The following is a 21874-nucleotide window of genomic DNA, read 5'->3' on the forward strand; positions in this document are numbered from 1 at the left end:
GCCCCTTCCCGACCAGGCAGTCCGGCAGCTAGGACACAGACATGCGTACAGGGAGAACGCCATGAGGGCATCTACGAGCCGCAGCTCCCCAAAGATCACCGGCAGAACCCCAGAAGTGGGAGAGGCCCAGGACACATTCTGTTCACAGCCGCCAGAGGAACCAAGCCCTCTGACACCTTGATCTTGGACTTCTGGCCCCAGAACAGTGAGACCATTCCCCGTTGTTTAAGCTGTCCAGTCCGCAGACCTTGGTCCAAGCGGCCCCGGGAAGCTGCTACCACGACCGGATAGATGTCTTAGATCGCCCTGTGTGATTGCTAATGTCACCCGTTTTCATCCCACAGAGCACCCCAGGGTGTCTGATGGGAACAGAACACCCCAGCCCCTAGGAACGGGAGGGGGCCCTTCTAACCCCACCCCAGTTCTCCAATCGGGGCACGTTGCTGGAGGTGACGGCACAGCACAGTCACCCCTGCCTTATGGCCCACGTTCTTGCTGTAGGACTGCACCCGCTTTCAGGGTGTGGCCTTGAACCCGGAGCAGCCTGAAAGGCCATCTGCCACTTACTTGCTGTTTGACCTCAGGCCGGTCACCTAACCTCTCGGCGCCTCAGTAAAATGCAGCAGCAACAACACCTGTCCCGTAGCATGTCGTGGGGGTGGGAGCAGCTAACATGGGGAAAGCCGTCAGAAAGGCCCCTCCCTTCCCCACACTCCCCGGGGTGTCAGACGCTTCCTGCCCCATCACCAGCAAGTTCGCGCTGGAAGGGAAATGGGGATAGGGCACCCGCAGCTTCGAGCGTGTGTGGCCTGTGTGGTTACACGGGGCCCCGTGCTCAGAAGGAGCCCGTGCTTGGGGTTTCCTGCTCTGTGGTCACAGGCAGGAAACACCTCATCGTTTCACCATTGACTGTGTTTTGTAAGTGAACCCAAAGGAGCATCTGAGCACGTGCGGGGGGCCCCGGCTCGTGTGTGGTCCCAGCGCGGGTCCTTCCCGCTCCCCTGACCCTGGCATGCAGGACCCCACCCTTCCTGCACCTCTTTGTCCTTTGCCCCTGGCAGGGCCCAGAGTGTGGGGTGGCAGCTGGGGGAGGTGGGCTGGATGCATGGGCCCACGGCGTCTCAAGGTGGGGCTGGCTGAGGCCACCCGCCCTCAGCAGGCCGCACCCCTGCAGGCAGCTCAGCTGGGGGGTGCAGGCACCCACTCTCTCAGCTCAGAGGCTGCGGCAGCCTGTGTGGGGCCCGTCCACTGTGCGCTGGGCCGCTTGGGCCCTGGGGAAGGGGCGATGGCTGGCGACTTCCCCAGTCCGGCCCAGACACATCAGCCTGTGGCTGGTGGGAGGGGCACAGAGGCCTGGAGGAGCCCGTGACGGTCCACACTCAGCCGCCAGGATCCCTGTGGCCAACGTGACACTAACTAGCAAATGGAAATAGCAGGACGGGGGCGCCTGGGTGGCTCAGTGGGTTCCGCATCCGACTCTTGATTTCAACTCAGGTCACGATCTCAGGGTTCGCAAGTTCAAGTCCCCTATCAGGCTCTGTGCTGGTGGTACTGAACCTGCTTGGGATTGTCTCTCTCCCTCTGTCTCTATCCCTCCCCCACTCACTCATTCTCTCTCTCAATCTCAAAACAAATAAATAACTTGCAAGGAGGGAAAGAAAGGAGGAAGGAAGGAAGGAGGGAGGGAGGGAAGGAAGGGGGGAAGAAAGAAAAAGAAATAGCAGGACAGGTTAAAGTGAGGCCACGGAAGAAAAGAAAAAGCTTTCTCTTGGCTGCTTTCAACCGCATTCTGCCTACTGTTTGAACACGGGCTCTGCGTTTTACACTGGGCGCCACAGACTATGGGGCTGGTCCTGCCCGAGATCCTTCTGTGTCCTGTCTTTCCCAAACCTGGGCCCTACCTGGGGCAGGGATACTGCTCCCCTACTTACCAGGAGTCTGAACAAGCTCAGGGGTTGGGCCAGGCCAGAGAAGCCAGTTCCAAGAAGGCTGGACAAACGGTGACCCCAGCAGTGATCCTGAGGGACAAGAAGTACACTGACCCTCTCGGGGTCGCAGCCACCTCACCAGAAATGGGCACAAGAAATAACCCCGAAGACGCCAGTGTGTCTAGATTCAGGGATGTCCACCCCTCAAACTGGCCCCAGGAAGGGAGGGGAGTGGGGATGGCCAGGGAGAGGGGCCACCCAGGGGTTGCAAGAGGGGGGAGCAGAGGAATGGAAAGAGCCCTGCAGACACCCCACCTTGCCCTGGCTCTCCTTTCACACCCCACCCAATTCTAGGTGGCCTACCAGCCATCTCCCCGGCACCTGGTCCCTTGGCCACCCACCCCAGCTCTAGAGATCACTCTGTTTCTTCCCCCCGTAGCTCATCGCCATCCCCCTACCCCCATCTTCCTTCCTGGACTTGGAGACCCAGCTCCCTCACCCCCTCCTCCGAGAAGGCCTCGGGGATCCTCCAGGAACCTCAAAGCGCCAGAGCAGCGTCTCCTGTGGGCAGCACCCCACCCAGACCATTGCCTAGCTCCCACCCAAGGGCATCCTGAAGCAGCACATCTGTTCTCTGGCCTCCTGGCACAGAGCCAGCGCAAGTGGATGTTAATGGGTGAAAATCAAAAATCATGTCCAAGGAGCAGCTGGCCTCACAACCTGGGGTGGGGGGACCTGCTGTTTGTTAGCTGAGTGCTCACGCTGGGTCAGACATGGGCGGTCACTTTACACCGCCAGATGACGTAATACTTACACCATCCCTAAGGATAGACCTAAAAATTCCCATTTTATAGGTCAGAAGGCTGAGGCTTTCCCTATCCCCGCCCCCTTCACCATCACCATCCACATTTGTCCTGGAGACACTTCCTCACCACTCACCAAATGCTTTCAAGCAGAGCCTCCCCCTGTCCCGATGGCAGGCTGCTGGGGCTCCTGACTCTCTGTTTCTTTTTGCGGAAGACACGCTTCCCCGGGGGCTCCCCCCTCTGCCCTCTTTCCTGGGGTCCTTGTCGCACCTCTGGCTCTCACGCCTTATTTCTAGACTTCACGCAACACTAGACTTTGCGGCTTCCCTCCAGAAGGTGGTGTTGCCGACAGAACCCTCTCCTCTCAGACCCTCACATCTCTCTCTTGTTCACCATGACTTCCCCTGCCCTGTGCGGGGAGCTTGTCCTGTGCCCCTGGCCCGCGCTCACACCCTAGGAGGGGGGCCTGTTGCCATCGTGGCCACGGAGGCGGCGAGGCTTACAGAGTGAACCTTCCCCGAGAAGGGGGAGCCCGCGCGGCCAGCGTGGCGCCTGGATCCCTGCCTCCGAGCCCCCCTCTTCCCTGTTCCCAGCAAGCTTTGAGCGCGCATTCCGCTTGTGACGCCACAGCAAGGTGAGCGGGAATGTGGCCGCCTCTGTGGTCCCTTCACGCAAACCTCCCCGTCCCCTTACAGAGGCTTCAGCGCCTCCCCTCCTGGCCCTGCAGGGGTCTCCCCTCGCGTTCCCTGTCCTTTACCGGCTCCAAGGACAACACCTCCCGGGTTTGGGTTTGGGTCGTGATGCTCCCAGCGAGAACAAACAGCCAGCCCGGCCGGGCCCTGCTCTGTGTCTAACTTGTACCCGCAGGATGGGGACAGACAGTGCGTTTGTAGGGCTCTCCACGGTGGGGGTTGGGGGGGGGGAACATTGCAAAAGCCCCGACCCCGCTGTCCGCATCCCCTGGCTGTGACCTGTGTGCACCCGGGGCCAGTGTTTCCGGAAGTAGCCAGGAGTGCTGGCCACCCGCCCTGCACGGCTCCTGGTCCTTAACCTCCCCCACCCGTTGCGGGTCCCCAGCTTCGAGTCAGGCCCAGACCAGAGGGAAGAAGCCAGGAGGCCAGGCGGGCCCAGATGAGTCCCGGGGAGGGGGGGACTCAGGACGGACGGAATCTTAGGGGCTGGGGCCTCTGGCCGCTGACCTCCACCCTGCTCTCTGACCTTCTCCTGGGCGTAGCTGGGTTCTGAGCTGTTTCTTCTGCACGACAGACAGGGTTCCTCTGGCGGCAGGGGGATCCTGGGGGCGCCCAACCCGCCAGTGAGCAACCTGTGTTCACCCCTTCCTCCTCCCTCCTGCTCTGACCGCCGCCCACACTCACCTTACTCTGGGACCGGACATTTCTCTGCGGGGAGAGGCATCTGTCCTCAGCACCTCGGTGACCAGGAAAAGCTGAGTGTGGCCAGATGGCAGCCCTCCTCCCCTTCGCTGAGGGGCCAGCACCGCAGCCGGGACCCTCAGCGGAGGCCCAAGGAGAGGCAGGTGCCAGAGGGACAGCTCCGCCCCCACCGGGTCCCCAGTGGGAAAGAGCCCGGCTCCCGCCTCGGGTGCTGGGGCGCCACCGACCGCCGTGGAGGGCAGCGGAAAGTCCGGTCCCGAACGAAGGACACACTGGGACTGTCAGGGGGGCACTCCTGTCCCGGGATAGTCCAGCCCCGGCTCTCGGCCCCTTCCCGCAGCCCCCTGCACCCTGGGGGTCTGTCAGCTGCATGCAGGGGACGCTGGGGGTTGGAGTCCACAATTCCTGCTCGTGTCTCATTGGGCAGGATGGTGTCATGTGACTTGAGAGAGCCCCAAGGGATGCTGGGAATTCAGTCCATTATTTAGCTCACAGCCCATTGGTCAGGCTGGAGGCACCTGCTATGGGAGGCAGGATCTAGCTAGGAGTCCCTGCAACTCGCTGAGGCTAAGAGGGGGGCGTGCTCGTCTCACTAGAAGAACGAAGGGGACACTGTTCCTTGGGAGCAGTTAGCGGTTCCGTTCACTAATCACCTCTTCACTTGGGGCTCAGGGATGATTTGTGCAGGAGGCTCAGAGAACCTGAGCAGGAGTGACTTGAGTCTTGAGGACATTTCTGTTCACTGCCCAAACTGGGGTTGGTGTGGGGTCTGCTTGGGCAGCTCTTTGATGTTTCCTCGACTTCTGGGCACCTCCCCTCCAGGTCCCAAGTGGCTGCCACAGCTCCAGGCATCATGTTGCCATACATCCCCACTCAAGGCAAGAAAAGGGACAAAGGGGCATTCGTCCTGACTCTTTTTAGTGAAGGGGGGGAATCTTTCCCAGAGAGCCAAGCCGACTTAACCCACATGACTTGTTGGCTCCAACCATGGTCCAGGCCTAACTCTACCTTCCACACAAGTCTTCCAGCCCCTCTGTGGCTCCTTCCTGGTCTCCTCTGCTGCCCCCACACCCTCTGCCTCTTCCCCCACCATCCCTGAGGGCGAGGAGCCCACACCACATCCATCCCCCCTGGCTGGTCCTTATACCCTCCTGCGTGCAGCAGACCCCGACTTCCTCAGCCACCCACGCCTGCCAGCAGTCACCTCTCCTGGCCTGATCCAGCCTTGGGTCTGCTCATGGCTCTGTCCCAGAACCCCAGGGTCATGTGGGCCGCAGGCAGCGTCCCCAAGTCACGGGGGTGGGTAGTTGCAGGCAGTGTGATCGAAGGCCATGGTCTCAGCTCTGGGACGGTTCCAAGACAACACTGGGGGGAGGACTGGGAATCAGGAATCAATGGCTGACGTGAGTCTGGGGCTGTCCTTCCCCTGCAGCACTCAACCTGTCATCGGGCTCATGCGGTGGCTCTCAAGTTATGAATGAATAGATGAAGTGCCGGGGGATCCTGGCGTGGCGCCCTCTGTGTTCGGATCTATTGCAGCCAATGCCCGGATGGCACTCCGGCACCCTGGAAGGGCAGGGGGCCCTGGGCAAGCGGGCATCACCAGCAAGGCCGTGCTCTCTTTGCAGAAGGACACGGGTTCCTGTATGAAACCTCCGGGGTCTGGCCGCGTTTCTCTTGGCAGGTCGCCTCCTTTGGTGCTTCCCCCACGACCCCCACCCGATTTGCCCTGGCGGGCATCCACGCGCTCGTCGTCTCCCTGAGCGACCGTGACCTGAAGGACGCCATGCAGGAGGCCCAGGTGAGTGCTGAGTCACACCCGCTGCCGCCTCTGGCCGCTGCCTCCTTCCCTCCGTGTTCAGGGCACGTGACAAAGCACCCCCCCCCCCCCGCACTCTGTCGAGCACTCTGTCCGGGAGTATTCGGCTGATAGCGTGCGACATAAAGGCTAGCCGCAGCCGGTAGCCGTTACCGCGGGTGGAACCAGGCTCTAGCTGAGCAAGAGAAGTGACATCGTCCTGAGCCTCACTACGTGCCCCGCCACACGCGGAGCGCACATCCCGTGTCGCTGCCGGTTCACCCGCGGCGGACCCTGTGAGCTGGGTGCGCCCCCCCCCCCCGCCCCCGCACATCTCAGGTGCAGAAACCGAGTCACGGAGGATTCAGGAAACAGGTGCAGTGCGGGGACCACAGTCAGTGCTAACAACCAGGATTCCCCTGCTTGGTAACCCCGAACGCTTTCGCACCATCAGGACTGTTAAGAAACAGACCGCACGCTTAGTGGGAGATGAGCGGCTCCCCGTGCAGGGGCTCCTCCAGCACAGCCACTAGGAACTTCTCCTGGGGCCTGAGCAGAGACAGTCCCCCGCTGAGGACGGGGTGGGTGAGGGAGCTGGCTCGCGCCTGCCGGAGGGCAGTTTCCACAACCATACATGGCCCTGGGGTGGTCAGAGGAGGTCTACCGAGGGGGCAGAGGGGATGGCGTCGTGAACCACTGACAGAGACCCAGGGGTGGCCGGGGAGGCAGATCCAAGGCCGCCGCGTTGTCATGTCGGGCCTCACTCTGTCCCCTGGGTTTTCAGGGGCAGCAGTTCATGTAGCGAGGGTCCCCATCCCTGTTGGCTCAGCAGGAAATCTGCACGTGCGTCTTGAACCAGTTTGGCTACTGCTCGTGAGCGGCACCTTCCTTGGGGGGGGGGGGGCCTCGTTCTAGGCCTTCTGCCTGCGTCGCCTCAGAAACACCCTCCCAGGGGCGCCTGGGTGGCGCAGTCGGTTAAGCGTCCGACTTCAGCCAGGTCACGATCTCGTGGTCCGGGAGTTCGAGCCCCGCGTCAGGCTCTGGGCTGATGGCTCGGAGCCTGGAGCCTGTTTCCGATTCTGTGTCTCCCTCTCTCTCTGCCCCTCCCCCGTTCATGCTCTGTCTCTCTCTGTCCCAAAAATAAATAAACGTTGAAAAAAAAATTTAAAAAAAAAAAAAAAAGAAACACCCTCCCAGCCACCCCCTTGGGAGAAGCTCTCAGGACCCCGGCTACAGATAGAGAAACTGAGGCAGGGCCACTCAGCCAGGGTCCTGTGGTCAGCTTGGCAGAGTCAGTGACAGTTGCGTTGGCCAATTCCATCGTGGGAGCCATCAGCCTCTGGGTTCCTTGGGGTGGGAGTCCCTGGGTCCCACCCAGTCTGGCCCTTTGTACCTGGGAGGCTGTGGGGGAGCCGGCTCCCCACTCCTTGAACAGGAGAGACTGGTGGGCCAGGATGGGCAGCTGGTGAGTGGATGCCAGATGTGGGATTCACGACCAGTCACCCCCACTCGTCTAGCCCTGCTCTGTGTCAACGCTGGTTTCCAGCTGGTTTCCAGTGATGTCGTTCATGTATCTTATCAACCAACCCCGGTCAGGATGTTTTACGGATGAAGAGACTGAGGTCCAGAGAGGATCCAAGCGGCCACTCCTGGAGGCTGGCCCGCGATCTCCCCATGGCACCCCCTGCTGCCCAGAGTGAGGCAGGGAGGACCCTAACTAGGGGCATCCAGACCCTGAGTGCCTAGTTGGGGGCTATGCCACGCACAGGGTGTGGGCTCCACGAGACAGCTGAGGCAGTGTGAGCCCAGGGAACATGATGTGTTCAGGTGCCACAGCTGGCGAACCGTAACCCGGGGATTTGAGCCCCGTCTTGTCTGCCACCACCGACCTGCCCATCACACAGGTGGGGGAGGAGGCCCGAGTGACAGTCCGAAGTCCCTGAGCTGCACCCGCAGCCTGCCTGTGCAGGATCCTGGACGCCAAGCTGCCTTGCCTTCTTGGGGCGGGGCTCCCCTAACCCTTCCCTCTCCTGCAGGGAGGGCTTTTCCTGGGATGGCTCAGCCATCTTCCCAGAACCACCTGTCATTAGGATATATCCCGGCATGATTCGTGCCGTCTCTCGGCACATCAGATACTACGCCATGGCCCTACTGAACAACGTGAAGGAGAGGGCCGCCTGGTTCCGAACACCACACGTCCTCTGGCCCTGGGTACTGCGGGGTCCCGGCCCCGGGGTCCACAGCACAGCCCTGGACACATGCCAGGAGTCAAAATGTCATAGGCATTTCAATCAAAATACTATAACTACACTTGGGTCTTGAAGCAGAGCGGAAGTCGTAACTAGACGATAAAGAAACAAGAACTTGAAATATTTACTTTCCCAACAGTTCAAATGCAGAATGTGCTGTTGGCAAGGAGAACAGAAAGGCCCGCCTAACATGACTTGTGTCCGGATCACACAACCCTGTCAGGATTGCTCTGTGACCTCCTTCTTCAGAGGCACCATGAGGCCTTTCAGAGAGCTGCGTGAGTTTAGGCCATCCTGACACATGTCGCGTTCCCATGCTTCTTCTGTGGAGGTTGCTGTCAGCACACGGGGAGGCCGGTCATGACCTTGCCCCCACTCTGCCTCAGGACCCTAGACCCAGCAGCAGGCGTTTGTGGGGCCGCTGCAGCCCTGTGCCCAGGGGTCTGTGCAAGTCCGACAGCGAAGGGAAGTTGCCCATCAGGCTGTCTATCCCCATCACTTTGTGTCACGAGCTCACACCAAAATCCCCGGGCGGGATGATGAGGAATCCTTGTCCTCGGGCGACGCGAGAGCTAACGCATCCGCGGCCTCATCGCACGGGCAGCTTGTGGGGCTGATTCGGCCTGGGCTCCCCCGTCAGACCTCGTGAGAACTTTCCTCGTTCCCCTCTTGTCTCGTCGGTGCTCGGTGGGCCCCTCCTCGGTGAACCAGGAACCGCAGGTGTTCAGATGTTCCGGCAGAATCTGCAGAGCGCTGCTGGGATGCGGCCATCACACGGGCCGCACATCCGAAGCAACTGAACAACTTCATCCAGGCTCACGCTTCTCCTTCTGTCCCAACTACAGGCTTCACCTCCCCTGGGCCGGACTCCGTCTCTCACGTGCAGTCTCAGAAGACGTCATTTCATGTCTTCCGCCCCATGGCAAAATCTCAACAAGGCTCATTTAGGGTTACCGCGACTATTTCTGGGGGGACCTTCTTTTTAATGACACAGTTCTCTCCTTTGACTGAGATGTAATTGGCAGATCACATTATGCTTGTCTCAGCCTGCAACACACCATTCCGTATTTGTCTGTATTGCAAAATGACAGGCCCAATAAGTCTACTTGCCGTCCCTCACTGATGGATGCTTGGGTTCTCTCCATATTTTGGCTATTGTAAATAATGAGCGTAAATGAACGTTGAGTTGCCTGGATGTGAACATGGGGGTGCATATCCCCCGTTTTCAAATTAGCGTTTACGTTTTCTTTGGGTAAATACTCAGCGTGGCGTTGCTATGTCACATGGTGGTTCTATTTTTCATTTTTTGAGGGTCTGCCATACTGTTTTCCATCATGGTTCCAACAATGCACAGTCCCACCCACCGTGCACAGCATCCTCTTTTCTCCACGTCCTCGCCAACACTTGTTATTTCTAGTGGTTTTCACGATAGCCATTCTGACGAGTGTGCGGCGAAATCCCATTGTGGTTTTGAAGCGTATTTCCCTGATGAGGAGTGATGTGGAGCACCTTTTCACATATGTACCTGTTGCCCATGTGTATGTCTTCTTTGGAACAATGTTTATTCAGATGTCCTGACGTATTTTTTAAATGGATTTTTTGCTTTGGGGTATTGAGTCGTATGAGTACTTATATGTTACGGATATTCGCTCCTTATCACATGTTTGATTTTCAGACATTTTCTCCCATTCAGTAAGTTGCCTCTTCATTTTATTGATGGTGTCCATTGTTGCACAGAAAGCTTTTTTTTTAATATAGTCTTACTTGTTTACTTTTACTTTTGTTGGTTTTGCTTTGGGTGTAAAATCCAAAACATCATCACCATGAATGAAGTCAAGGACTTTATCCCCTCTGTTTCATTCTAGCAGTTTTATGGTTCCAGGTTTTATATTCAGATGTCTAATCCATTTGGAGTTAGTTTTTGTACATGATGTAAGATACTGGTCCAGTCTCATAATTTTGCGTGAGGATGTCCAGTTTTCCCCCCACCACTTACTGAAGAGACTGTGCTTGCCCCATTGTATATTTTTGCCTCCTTTGTCACAAATTAACTGACCACATATGTGTGGGTTTATTTCTGGGCTCTCTATTCTGTTTTGTTGATCTATATGTCTGGTGTCATGCCAATACCATACCGTTCAGACTACCATAGCTTTACAATGTAGTTTGAAATCAGGGGGTGTGAGGCCTCCAGCTTTGTTCTTCTTTCTCAAGATTTGTCTGACCGTTCAGAGTCTTTTGTGTTTCCATACCAATCTGAAGATTGTTCTATTTCTGCAAATACACCGTTTGAATTTTAACAGGGATTGCATTGAAATCGTAGTTTACTTGGGGTGATGTGGACATTTTAACAATATTAATTCTTCCCATCCATGAGCACAAGAGCACGTGAGACATTATTTGTGTCGTCTTCAAGTACTTTCATCAATGTCTTAGAATTTTCAGTGTATAGGTCTTTCACCTCCCTGCTTAAATCTATTCCTAGATATTTTATTCTTTTTGATGCATTGATACATGGGATTGTTTTTTAATTTCTCTTTCTGATGGTTCAGTGTTAGTGTGCAGAAATGCAACTGATTTTCATATATTGATTCTGTACACAGACACTTGATTGAATTTGTTAGTTCTAACTGTGTCTAGGAAGAGTGTGTGCAAGTTTTTATATGTAACAATGCTATGCCGTCTTCATATAGTGACAGATTAACTTCTTCCTTTCCAATTTGGGTGCCCTTAGTTTCTTTTTGTTGCCTACTTGCTCTGGCTAGGCCTTCCAATGCAACGGTGAATGAATATGTACAAGGTGGGCATCCTTGTCTTCTTCCTCATACAGCTTCCCACCATGGAGTATGATGCTACATTTGGGCTTGTCATAAATGGCCTTTATTATGTTGAGGCACATTCCCTCTATACTCACTATTTGAGAGGTGTTATCATCGATGGATGTTGTATGTTGTCAATGGCTTCTTCTACAGCTATAGAGATGATCACGTGGTGTTCTATCCTTTTATTGTTAACATTACGCATCGTGTTGATCGATTGGTGGATTCTGAACCATCCTTGAATTCTTGCAATAAATCCCACTTGATCATGGTGGATGATCCTTCTCATAGATGGTTGACTTTGGTTTGCTAATTTTTGTTGAATATCGTTGTATGTGTGTGCATCAGAAACACTGGCCTGTAATTTTCTTTTCTGTGGCACCTTTATGTGGTTTGGTATCAGGGTAATGGTTTTAGGATATGAGTTTGGATGTATTCCCTCTGTTTCAGTTTTTTCAGAAGAGTGGGAGAATGATAGGTATTAATTCTTCTATAAAGGTTTTGTAGAATTCACCAGTGAAGCTGTCGGGTCCTGAACACGTGTGGCTTGGGAGGTTTTTGACTGAATCTGATTGAATCTCCTTAGTAGTCTTTGGTCTGCTCAGATTTCCTATTTCTTACTGATTCGGTGCTTATAGGTAGTATATTTCTAGGAATTTATCAATGTATTGACTTCGTCTTTTTGAAAGCAACTTCCAAATCAGTAAACGTGAGTCGTGGCTGTGATCACTGTGATTCGTAATTACTATATTATTAAAAATAATTATTATGCTTGTATCAATAATACTGATAGGCTTTAAGAAAATCCCAGAAAGAGAAATAATTTAGACAAATGCCAACACTATATAATCTCAATTATATGTGGAGTTGAGGAAAACCTTATGGAAATAGAGATTAGATCTATGGATGCCAGAGGTGTGGGGGTGGGGAAGTGGGGGAATTGGATGATGGTGTTCAAAAGGTCCAAAGTCCAGTTATAAGATTAACAAATACTTGAGATGTAAAACATAATATAAGAGGGGCGCCTGGGTGGCGCAGTCGGTTAAGCCTCCGACTTCAGCCAGGTCACGATCTCGCGGTCCGTGAGTTCGAGCCCCGCGTCGGGCTCTGGGCTGATGGCTCGGAGCCTGGAGCCTGTTTCCGATTCTGTGTCTCCCTCTCTCTCTGCCCCTCGCCCGTTCATGCTCTGTCTCTCTCTGTCCCAAAAATAAATAAACTTTGAAAAAAAAAATTAAAAAAAAAACATAATATAAGAAAGAAAAAAGGAAGGAGAAGAGAAAGAAAAGGATAAGAAAGAGAAAAAATAAGACAAAAGAAAAGAAAAAAAGAAGAGAAGAAAAAAGACAAGACAAGACAAAAAAAAAGGATCAACGGTTGCAGTCAGGGAGCTGGTTGGGGTTCTGAGGCTTCTAGGGAGAGTGGGAGGGCCCTTCATGGCCGTTGATGAGGGGCAGGCTCTGCCTGGGCCGGGCTCTCCCCGGAATTACAAGGCTTTGTGCCATGCCCCTCCCGCAGGGCTGTGACAAGCAGTTCTTCAACGCCTCGCTCCAGTTCACCAACATGGACCTCTGATGGAATTCATCAACTCTAACTCTCCGCCTCCAAGCTTGGCATCTCTGTGGAGCACGCCACACTGGCTGACTACTTCCGTGCCATGCACACTCACAGTGTCACCTGGAACATCCACGACCACGGGACTTCCTGCCCTATTCCTCAGGTATGAGCGTCTGCAGGTTGGGGTGGAGATCTGGTGCCAGGGAGGGCGCCCGCCTGAGTGTCGGCTCTGCCCTGCTGATGGAGATTGTGAGGGTCACTGGGGCCGAGAAGGGCCCTGTCCCGCCTGGCTGTCCCACCTACACATCTTAGTATAGACAGGATACTCACATAATGGCTCCATAGCACCCATTTTCCCATCTCTCCATTTCCTTCCCTTCCAGAGAGATGTCAGGTTCCAGCCCCATGCGGGGCTGGAACTGGGCTGAGCCCTGCGCTGACACGGCCATGAGACGGGTTGGTCTAGTCTCTTGTCACCTTGGTCTCTTGTCTGGGTGGTGAGAATGTGGGGCAAATTGTTCTGAGGACGCTACCATTCAGAGCGTGTGGTTGGAGAGCTGGCTGAATGTAGAGATGAGAGGAGATTCATGGCTGTGGGCGTGGTCACAGTTTAGGTGGGAGGGGCTACTGCATTGTGGGAGGGTTTACGGCCCAGAAGAAAGAGGACATATTGAAGTACACGGGGTTACAGTTGAGTGGAAAGGGATACATTGACCTGGGAGGTTAATTCACTGTGGGAGGGGATACATTCAAGTGGGCGTGGTTACTGTAACGGTGGGTGTGGCCGCACGGAAGTGGGCCGGGAGATAGTGAGATGGAAGGGTCACATCCGTGAGGCCTGGGCTCCATTCAGGTGGGAGGGCTTCCTGGGTGTGTGCTTGGTTACAGTAGAGGTGGGAGGGGTTAAATTTGGTATGGGCGTGGTCATCGTTGAAGTTCAGGACTACATCCCTGTGGGCGGGGTTACAATCCAGGTAGGAGTGGCTGCAGTGGGCGGGGCTGCATCTAGGAGGCGGAGATATGGCACAGTCCTGCAGGCGTACTCAATCGGCTTGGCTCCCTCCCTGAAGGCCCCCCGGGCAGAGACAATTTTATGTGGACACTGGACAGGTGAGGTGAACCCTGGGCCCTGCTCTGAGTCACTGGGGCCTTGGGAAGGCAATAGGCCTGCCTGGTGCCTAAAATAGAGCTCAGGCTGTGGGGTGCCCCTGCCCGACCAGGACCCTCAGCCTGCCGGAGGAGCTGTGGGCAACATGGTCTAGCGGTCCCCACAGCCTGCGGCCTTTCCCCGGAGAGCATGGCTACCCTTCCCGGTGTGGCTCGGGTCCCGTGGGGCAAGGTCAGGGAAGGCAGGCACAGCCCAGCCAGGGAGGAGGCGGGAGGCAAGAACAGTAGGAACTGTCACCCACCTTGTGAGGCCCAGCCGCCCCCGGAGGCACCCAGCCCCACCCTGCTCCCACCCAAGCCTTGGTCAGGCTTCATCCTCTGTGCAGGTCAGGACGGCAGCTACCGGATCCCTCAGGTCCCCACGCCATCCCACCTCCCAGGTCTGCCAGAGGGACGCGCTGATGGCAGGCTTGTCCCGGGACCCCCCATTGCCCTCGAGTCCCATGCGAAGGCCTCTGCCTGCGCTCAGAGTGCATCCCAGGCGGGGGCAGCCCACTTGGCCCCCATCGCGCTCTCCTCTCCCCCCCAGTCTCCCAGACCCTTTGCTCACATGCTGTTCCAGGCTTCCGAGGTCTACTGTCGGCTCTCAGGTCCCCCACCCAGTCTTTCAGCACCCAGGCCTGGCCCAGCCCGGCCTGATTCTCCCACTTTCCCCAGCCCCTCCCAGGGATCCTGGGCCACTCCCGGCCTGGCCAGAGCAGGGGTCTGTGGCTGCCTCCGTAGGTGACCCAGGCAGACCGGCCTCCCAGCCCCAAGCTTCCCCAGCTTTTCTGGGGCTTTGGTTCAGCAAGACCCCAGGGCAGAGAGACTCTTGCCAACCACCAGCGCTTCTATCCAGATCCATTTCAGGCCTGGACCGGCTTCTACGCATCCTACAGCGGGCTCAAGGGGCTGGCGAGGCGAGTCAGCACACTGCTGTATGCCGGGCAGTCCGTGTCCACTCGCTACGTGTGGCCGGCCCCCCAGCAGCACCTGGGCCTGGACCGGGCCCTGAAGCAGCTGCAGTGGCCCCCTGAGCGGTCTGCGAGGTGACGTCACACGTCTCGGTGACGGTACCAGGTTGCAAACCCCCTGTGCGGTGTGCTGTCCCAACCCCTGGTCACTAGACGTCCACTTTCCAGATGAGAACACTGAGGAGGCCTGTGGTCACAGGCAAGTGCATGTGGACATGGGCCAAGGCAAGGACAGTGACAGTGTTCAGCTGGGGGCTTCAGGAAGCTTTCGGGCCAAATTTATGCAGAGGGTAAAGGGCAAGACGGGGCTCAATCCCAGCTCAGCCGTGTGGCCTCAGGCACCTTTGCCCTCGCTGAGCTCAAATTCGTCCCAGGGCAGCGAGAGCATGTGGCCACCCCAGGGTGGGGGCAGTAGAATACGATGGCGGACACGATCTGCCCGGTACGGCGGCTGCCCCGAGGAAGTTGTCCCACCTTTCTATCTCCACCTGTCCCCCATGTACAGATGGGAAACCTGAGGCCCAAGAAATCCTGTAACTTGTCCTCACCCGCCAGAAAAGAGCCACGCTGGCCATGACATCTGCACACTCACCTAAAGGGAGTTGCTGGCAGAATGTGTGCTGGGGGTGAAGTGGATAGAATTTAGAGTCTATCAGAGCAGGCAGGAGAAGTGGCTTCACCAGGTGGAGCCTCCATTTCCCCTCAGGGAAGGTGAGCCGAGCCCGTTCCCACCTTGGTACAGAGACGGGAGGGTGCCTGGAGCATTCCAGCAGCTTTTATAGGAAGACTGGGCGGCAGAGACGAACCTGGGACGGGACCCATCCAGATGTCTGTTTCTTGCCCAAGCCAGGGGACTCAGGCAGTGGGTGTCCACAAGGTCACCAGCCCCTCTGAGACTCAGTTTCCTCTTGTGAGAAGTGGGAGGGACCCTCACCTTCTCCACAGGCACCTGGCGAGAGGGAAGGAGAGCCAGCACCTGGGAGGTGAGCGGGTGCTCTGGAGAGGCGGGTCCCGATCCCACGCTTCCCCTACTCTGGTCGGGCTACGGGTGCAGCACCACGACACCATCCCTGGGACTGAGACGCCCAAGGTGAGGGACACGTACGTGGAGAATCTGAGCGCGGGGATGCACGGCGTGCACAAGCTGATGGCCTCCATCGTCCAGGACAGGACCCCAGCCCACTCAGGTAAACGAGGCCCCCACAGGATGCTTCTGCAGACCTGGGAGGAGGCTGTGGCCGTCCTGACCAGAGAGCCCGCGGGGTCACGGAGCGGCACTGGAACACCTGAGTCTCAGTCTTGAACCACCGCCCTTGTGTGCCCCTGAACTTGGCACGTGCCTTGACTGCTCGGAGGCTCCTGTCCTGCCTGCGATGTGTGACCCTTAGACTGATAAGCGGCAACCTGGTTTGGCATCTGCTAAGCACGCATCACGCAGGGTTTAACGTAATGCCTGGAAAGTCCGGAAGCTGGGAACTTCCGCTATCCTCACCGTGTAGGGGCACACACGGCAGAAGCAGAGAGGTTGTGGACGGGCTCAGGGTCGCTCAGCCAGGAAGTGCGGAGCAGGGATTGAACCCGCGGCCCCGCGCTGCCCTGATTGCAGAGGATGCAGGGGTCCTCAGGGGCCTGAGCCCAGCCTGGATCCCCAGCGCCCTCTGAAGTTCGGTTTGGGCGCGGATCTCCAGCCTGTTTGAAGGGAGGCTTCTGTGGGTGTAGAGTAACTGGTGATGCCAGTTTGGGACCGAGGAGCTTTCTGGAACCAGGAGGTCCTGGGGGCACCGGCACACGTTGGTCTCCCTTCACGTGCCCGACGCGTCCCGTGCACAAGGCCTGCTGCCCCTCCCCCAGCTCCACACATCAGCCAGACCGGGTCACGGTGCGTCCTCACAACTGACCTCACCGCACACCTGGCCGCCCCCCTCCCCCCGTGTCTGTGTGTAGTGCCATCTGACCGTCAGACCGGGGAAGGGCCCCAGGGACCAGACCTGCGGCACACAGGGTCACAGCCCACAGATCACGGGGTTGGTGGGGGAGGCAGTGGCAGCCGAGCTGGAGTCTGGGGTCTGAGTTCCCTGCCAGGTGGGGCCATCCATTCCCATGTCCTCACCAGGGTGGCCTCCCCGAGGAATGAACTGGCAGAGGAGGTCAGGAAAGGTGTCCCGGCCACAGGGAAGAGCCTGGGCAGAGGCGGGGGCTGGGAGGTGTGTGATGTGTTCAGGGATCTGGGAATCATCAGACATGGCCAGAACTGCCCTCGCTGGGAGTAAGGATAGAACAGACATGGAATCCAGGCCGCATCGCTGGGGCTCAAATGCTGGGCTAGGTGATTCGACTGGCCCCGCCAGCCTCCCGAGAATTCTCCAGTCCTTCCCGATACCAAGCACTCAAATTGGGAGCCAGATCTTAGTAGCAGGTCATGTTGGGCAGGTGACTGTATTTCTCTGGGCCTCAGTTTCCTCATCAGTCAAGTGGGGCTGTCAGGGAGTGATGTGAGAGGAGCACGGGGAACCTCAGCTCTCCGGAGGGACCCTGTGTGTTCCCTTCCAGCCTTCCCTGCCCGGGGACCGGGAACAGAGCCCTGAGCGGAGGATGGGGTGCCGAGTGTAGGAGCCGACTAGCCCACCGGTCCCGATACACAGGCCCCCTGGGAGCTCTCAGGGCTGTGTCTCACCTGCCTCCATTTCCTTGTGACAAGGGCACCCAGGTGTGTAGGGTGAGTCAAAGGGCAGCAGGTAAAGCCAGGTCTCTGCGTTTAGACCCAGAACGTGGGGGACACGTTGGCGTGGTCTTCAACCCCTTGGCCTGGACGGTCACCACCATCATTACCCTGACTGTGGACTCCTCCTGGGTCAGCATCACCGATGCGTCAGGCCACCCGGTGCCTGCACAGGTATGGGAGTGACACCAGCTCATGGCGGGCACGTCCAGAAGTGGGAGAAGTTAAAGGAAACATGTACCGACGGGGTCCTCGCTTCGAGGACATCCCCATGGGAACCCATATCCAGTGAGGGTCCTGGGATCCACCATGGGACAGACACTGGGCCTTGGGCATCTGAAGTGGCCCGAAGTGCCCCCCACTGTCCCCTCCTTGTAGGACCTCCTGGCTGGTCTGACCTGGTTGGGCGGCTTCTCCTCAGCCCCCTCCCTCGGGTGTGTTGATATTCTCATGTAAATTTCCACCTTTTCTGGGAAAGGCCCTCAGGAGTCTTGAAAGGGGCGCCTCGAGGAGGTGCTGGTGTTCCAGGCTGGCCCAGCTGCCTGTGCCTGCACACCCAGACACCCGATGCGCGAGGTCTGTTCTCATCCTTTCCACTGCCTAGAGCTGCAGGGGTGTCCCAGGGTACCCTGCCTGTCCCCCGGGGCCACTGTTTTCCTGGGGATGTGCAGGGGGTGCTGACATCATTCAGCAAACCCTCCGAATGCACATTCTGGTCCAGCTGGGCTGAGTGCTGAGCCCCTGGGCACGAATGTCATGCTCAGAGCAGGGAACAGCAGGGGTGCCTGGAAGGAAGGGCAGTTGCTGATGCTGGTGCCCGAGGAGTGAGGGAGGCCAGGCAGGGAGATGAGGCTGGGGCCGGGTCCTGTCGAGCAGGGAGGTGCCTGGAGGGAAGTCAGCTCAGTCCATGACGGAAAGACCCTGCTGACTCGTGGGTAGTGAGCACCCAGTCCAGGAGGTATGCAAGCCACAGGTTACGGAGGAGACTGAGGGGTTTTCCAGCCCTGAAACCCACATTGTGTCCTGTCCCACTGGCCTTGCAGGTCCAGAAATCAAGGGAGAAACAACCTACATACGACCTGCATGCGCTGACCACCTTCCGGGCCTCAGTTGCCGGCACTACGGCATCAGGAGTACCAAGGGGGCCCAGACGGGCATCCACGAACCAGTTGCCACCATAGTTAGTTCCACCCAGTTTGGGAGCAGGCCGTGGACGTGCACTGGTCCAGGGATCAGGCACCTGTTGCGGGTGAAGAATGACATTACAACACCGTGTTCCTGGACCATGACACCAACCTGATGCACAGCATGTGGGAGAGGTGAGGTGCAGCCATTGCTGGTTCTGAGGCAGAGGCGTGTCCTGGGACCTGAGCTGTCACTCCCCACCTGTCTCTGTCCTCACCTGCTATGGGAACCACCAGAAGGTGGCGAAAGCCCTTCCTGCATTAGCGTCTTGACTTCTGTATTGTCAGATTAGACCAGTACAAGAAAGCCCTTCTTGAACCTTATCATTCCAGGGCTGTCGGTCCCTAACAGAAGTTGAGGACCCACTCCGGGAAAATATATGATATTCACATCATGCATTTTCTTAAATTTAAAGCAACATAAATCATCCCGTCTGCCCACCAACTGCTAAATCACTCATCCATCCATCTCCTTACCTCCCGTTTACCTATCTATCCATCCATCCATGCATACAACATACCTACATGTTGCATACATACCTACATACTTACCTACATACATACACTATCCCTCTTGTTCATGCATCCATCCAACCACCTACCCGCCCATGCATCCACTAAGCCCCGTATCCACCCATGTATCCACACACAAACCACCCCTCCATCCGCCCATCTGCCCCGCCCACCCACTCACCCTCCCACTCATCTATATGTTGACCCAACCACGTGTCCATCCATCCACGCCTCCGCCCACTCACTCATCCAGCCAGCCATCTATTTACATATCCACTCATTCAGCAACTAATTCTTGGCAGCAGAGAAGGCAGGTGACCTCCAGGAAAAGGGCCTCCCAGATGTTTAGAGCCAGCCCTGTCCATACTCAGGCCACATCCAGATAGTTTTCATTCCACCCCACCTGCCTCTGCTAGAACAGCCACTTGCTTTTCTTGAAGTGACCTCCCAACAGCACTGGAAGTGCGGGAGAAGCAGGAGGTCTGGGGGGAATATCTGGAAGAACGTCAGAGTGAAGGAGCGAGAAGGGAAGGGGAGCACGGCTGTGAGGTGAGTGGTACCTGGGGCTCAGCCCCAAGCCGGCTGTCCACAGCTGTGCACCCACAGAGCAACCAAGCAGTCACTGCATGGCACCCCATCAGGAGCTCTGCCCTTTGGTCATTGCACAGACCCTTCTCGAGAGAGCACGGAGCAGGCAGGACGGGCCGAGCGCAGCCAGTGTGGGTGGTCAGTGAAGAGCGGGGACAGCAGTGGAGTTTCTGAAGGGATGTTGGGGGCACGCAGCCAAGGCCAGAAGGGAAAGGCCTTGGGGCCAGACTAATGACAAGGATTCTTTCTCTCCTCTTCAAAGGGCGAATGGGCCCCTTCTTGGATACCTCCTCTTCCTCCCTGTCCATCCCCACCACAGTAGCACAGAAATTCTCGAAATCGGTCAGAAGTAACCACTTCTTCACGTACTGCCTTGTGGCAGGGCCACCTCCTGGTCCCAGTCATGGTTGTGCCTTAGCACACACACAGATGTACAATCCATATACATGTCTACACCACATATGCATCTACACAATATACGTGTCTACACCGTATACCCATCTACACCACATACCTATCTACACTAGGTACGCATCTACACCATATACCCGTCTACACCGTATATGCATCTACACCACATACCCTTCTACACCATATACCTGCCTATACCATATACCTGTCTACACCACATACCTGTCTACACCATATACCTGCCTACACCATATACATGTCTACACCATGCATGCATCTACCATGTACATGCCTACACCCTATACATGTCTGCACCATACACCTGTCTATATCATATACCCGTCTACACCATATATGCATCTACAATATATACCAGTCCACACCATATATGCATCTACACCACGTACTTGTCTACACCACATACCCGTCTACACCATATACCTGTCTACCCCATATATGCATCTATACCACATACCCGTCTACACCATATACCCGTCTACACCATATACCTGCCTATACCATATACCCGTCTACACCATATATGTGTCTACACCATGTCTACAGTGCATGTGGTCTGAGGCCAGTGATGTCGGGAAACCCAGCCTTACGTGACTCAGTGTGAAATGGGTTAATATTCTCTGCCCTCGGGCGTCTGGAGAACTTGATGAGGTAAGGTGAGTGAGGGCGCTGGCTCCTGACACCTGGGCATCTGGGTAAGCAGGACAAAGGCCCCCGCTTGTGCCGGTTGGGGTCCTGCGGAAAGGAGTAGGGTGGGCCCAGCTGGCCGCCTGGAGAGCAGGCACCACCTCCGCGGGAAGCTACCCCTCGGCTTATGCTCTCAGAGCCCTGTTATGTAGCCTCTGTCGCCCTCCAGCTTCGGGTCCCCTCTGGCACACGGGAGGAATCTGAGGCCACTATGGCTCGGGGAGGAGGGGGCGTCTCACCGGCTTTATCTGATGCAAGTGCACGAGCTTCACCGAGCGGCCTCGTGCCTGTCACTTACTCTGCCGAGATCACTCGTGTTCACGGGTCGAGGCTGGCGTCTGCGGAGAGGGCTCGTTAGCCTGCTCCCCGATGGCGAGGTCCGTGCTGGGGACACGTGTGCACAAACATAATACTGTTTCCCTTTTCCCGTCTCTGCAGAGAGAGTAACCGCAACAATGATACGGATCTGCAGCCCATTTCTAATAACTACGCATCTGCACCCAATGAGACCGCGAAGCGCCCCCGGAAACCAGTGGGAATGCAGATTGTGGCGGGGGAGCTCAGGACCGAGATCCGGCAGTACCCCTACAGGTGCGCTCGGGCTCCCCCAGGGTCGTGCGAGGTGCGCGTGGGCGGGGCCCTGACGGGATGAGTGTCCATGTTTGCTCCGGTTACCTGCTCTGGGACCCGTGCTTGGCACGTGGTCGTTCTCCATGGGAGCTTGATGGAGAAAGGGCTACTCTGCTCCCTGGCCTCCTGGCTCCATCGCGCGTGCTGTGTGCCTCGTAGAGGGTGTCCAACTTCAGAGCTGGGACAGGAACCCACAGGGGCAATGACTCACGCAGGAGGGGAGTCTCGCGTTTTCATGACAGCACAGCGTTTTCATGACAGACCTAAGCCATCCAGGCAGAGTACCCCAGCTCCTGCTTATCAAGAACCTGGACCTGGCTCCTCCCATAATATGCCCAGGAGGGCTCCCTGCCCCCCTGCCCTAGCTGCAGACAGGAAGGAGGGAGGGAGGGTGGGATCAAAACCAGGAAGGAAGGAAGGAAGGAAGGAAGGAAGGAAGGAAGGAAGGAAGAAGGC

General features: G+C 56.8%; 1 protein-coding gene across 1 annotated transcript; it reads left to right on the top strand.

Moving 5' to 3' along the window:
• The first annotated feature begins 1841 nt into the window (after positions 1 to 1841).
• Positions 1842 to 18687, top strand: MAN2B2 (mannosidase alpha class 2B member 2). Its single transcript, XM_030314515.1, is given in 12 exon segments — positions 1842 to 2103; positions 5757 to 5929; positions 6711 to 6799; positions 7963 to 8137; positions 12510 to 12559; positions 12561 to 12685; positions 12688 to 12711; positions 14554 to 14743; positions 15614 to 15942; positions 17428 to 17561; positions 18431 to 18482; positions 18485 to 18687. Coding segments are annotated over 12 exon segments (1806 nt in total).
• Positions 18688 to 21874: the final 3187 nt, after the last annotated feature.

Source organism: Lynx canadensis, chromosome B1, assembly GCF_007474595.2.
Source record: "Lynx canadensis isolate LIC74 chromosome B1, mLynCan4.pri.v2, whole genome shotgun sequence".
NCBI classification, from domain to species: Eukaryota; Metazoa; Chordata; class Mammalia; order Carnivora; family Felidae; genus Lynx; species Lynx canadensis.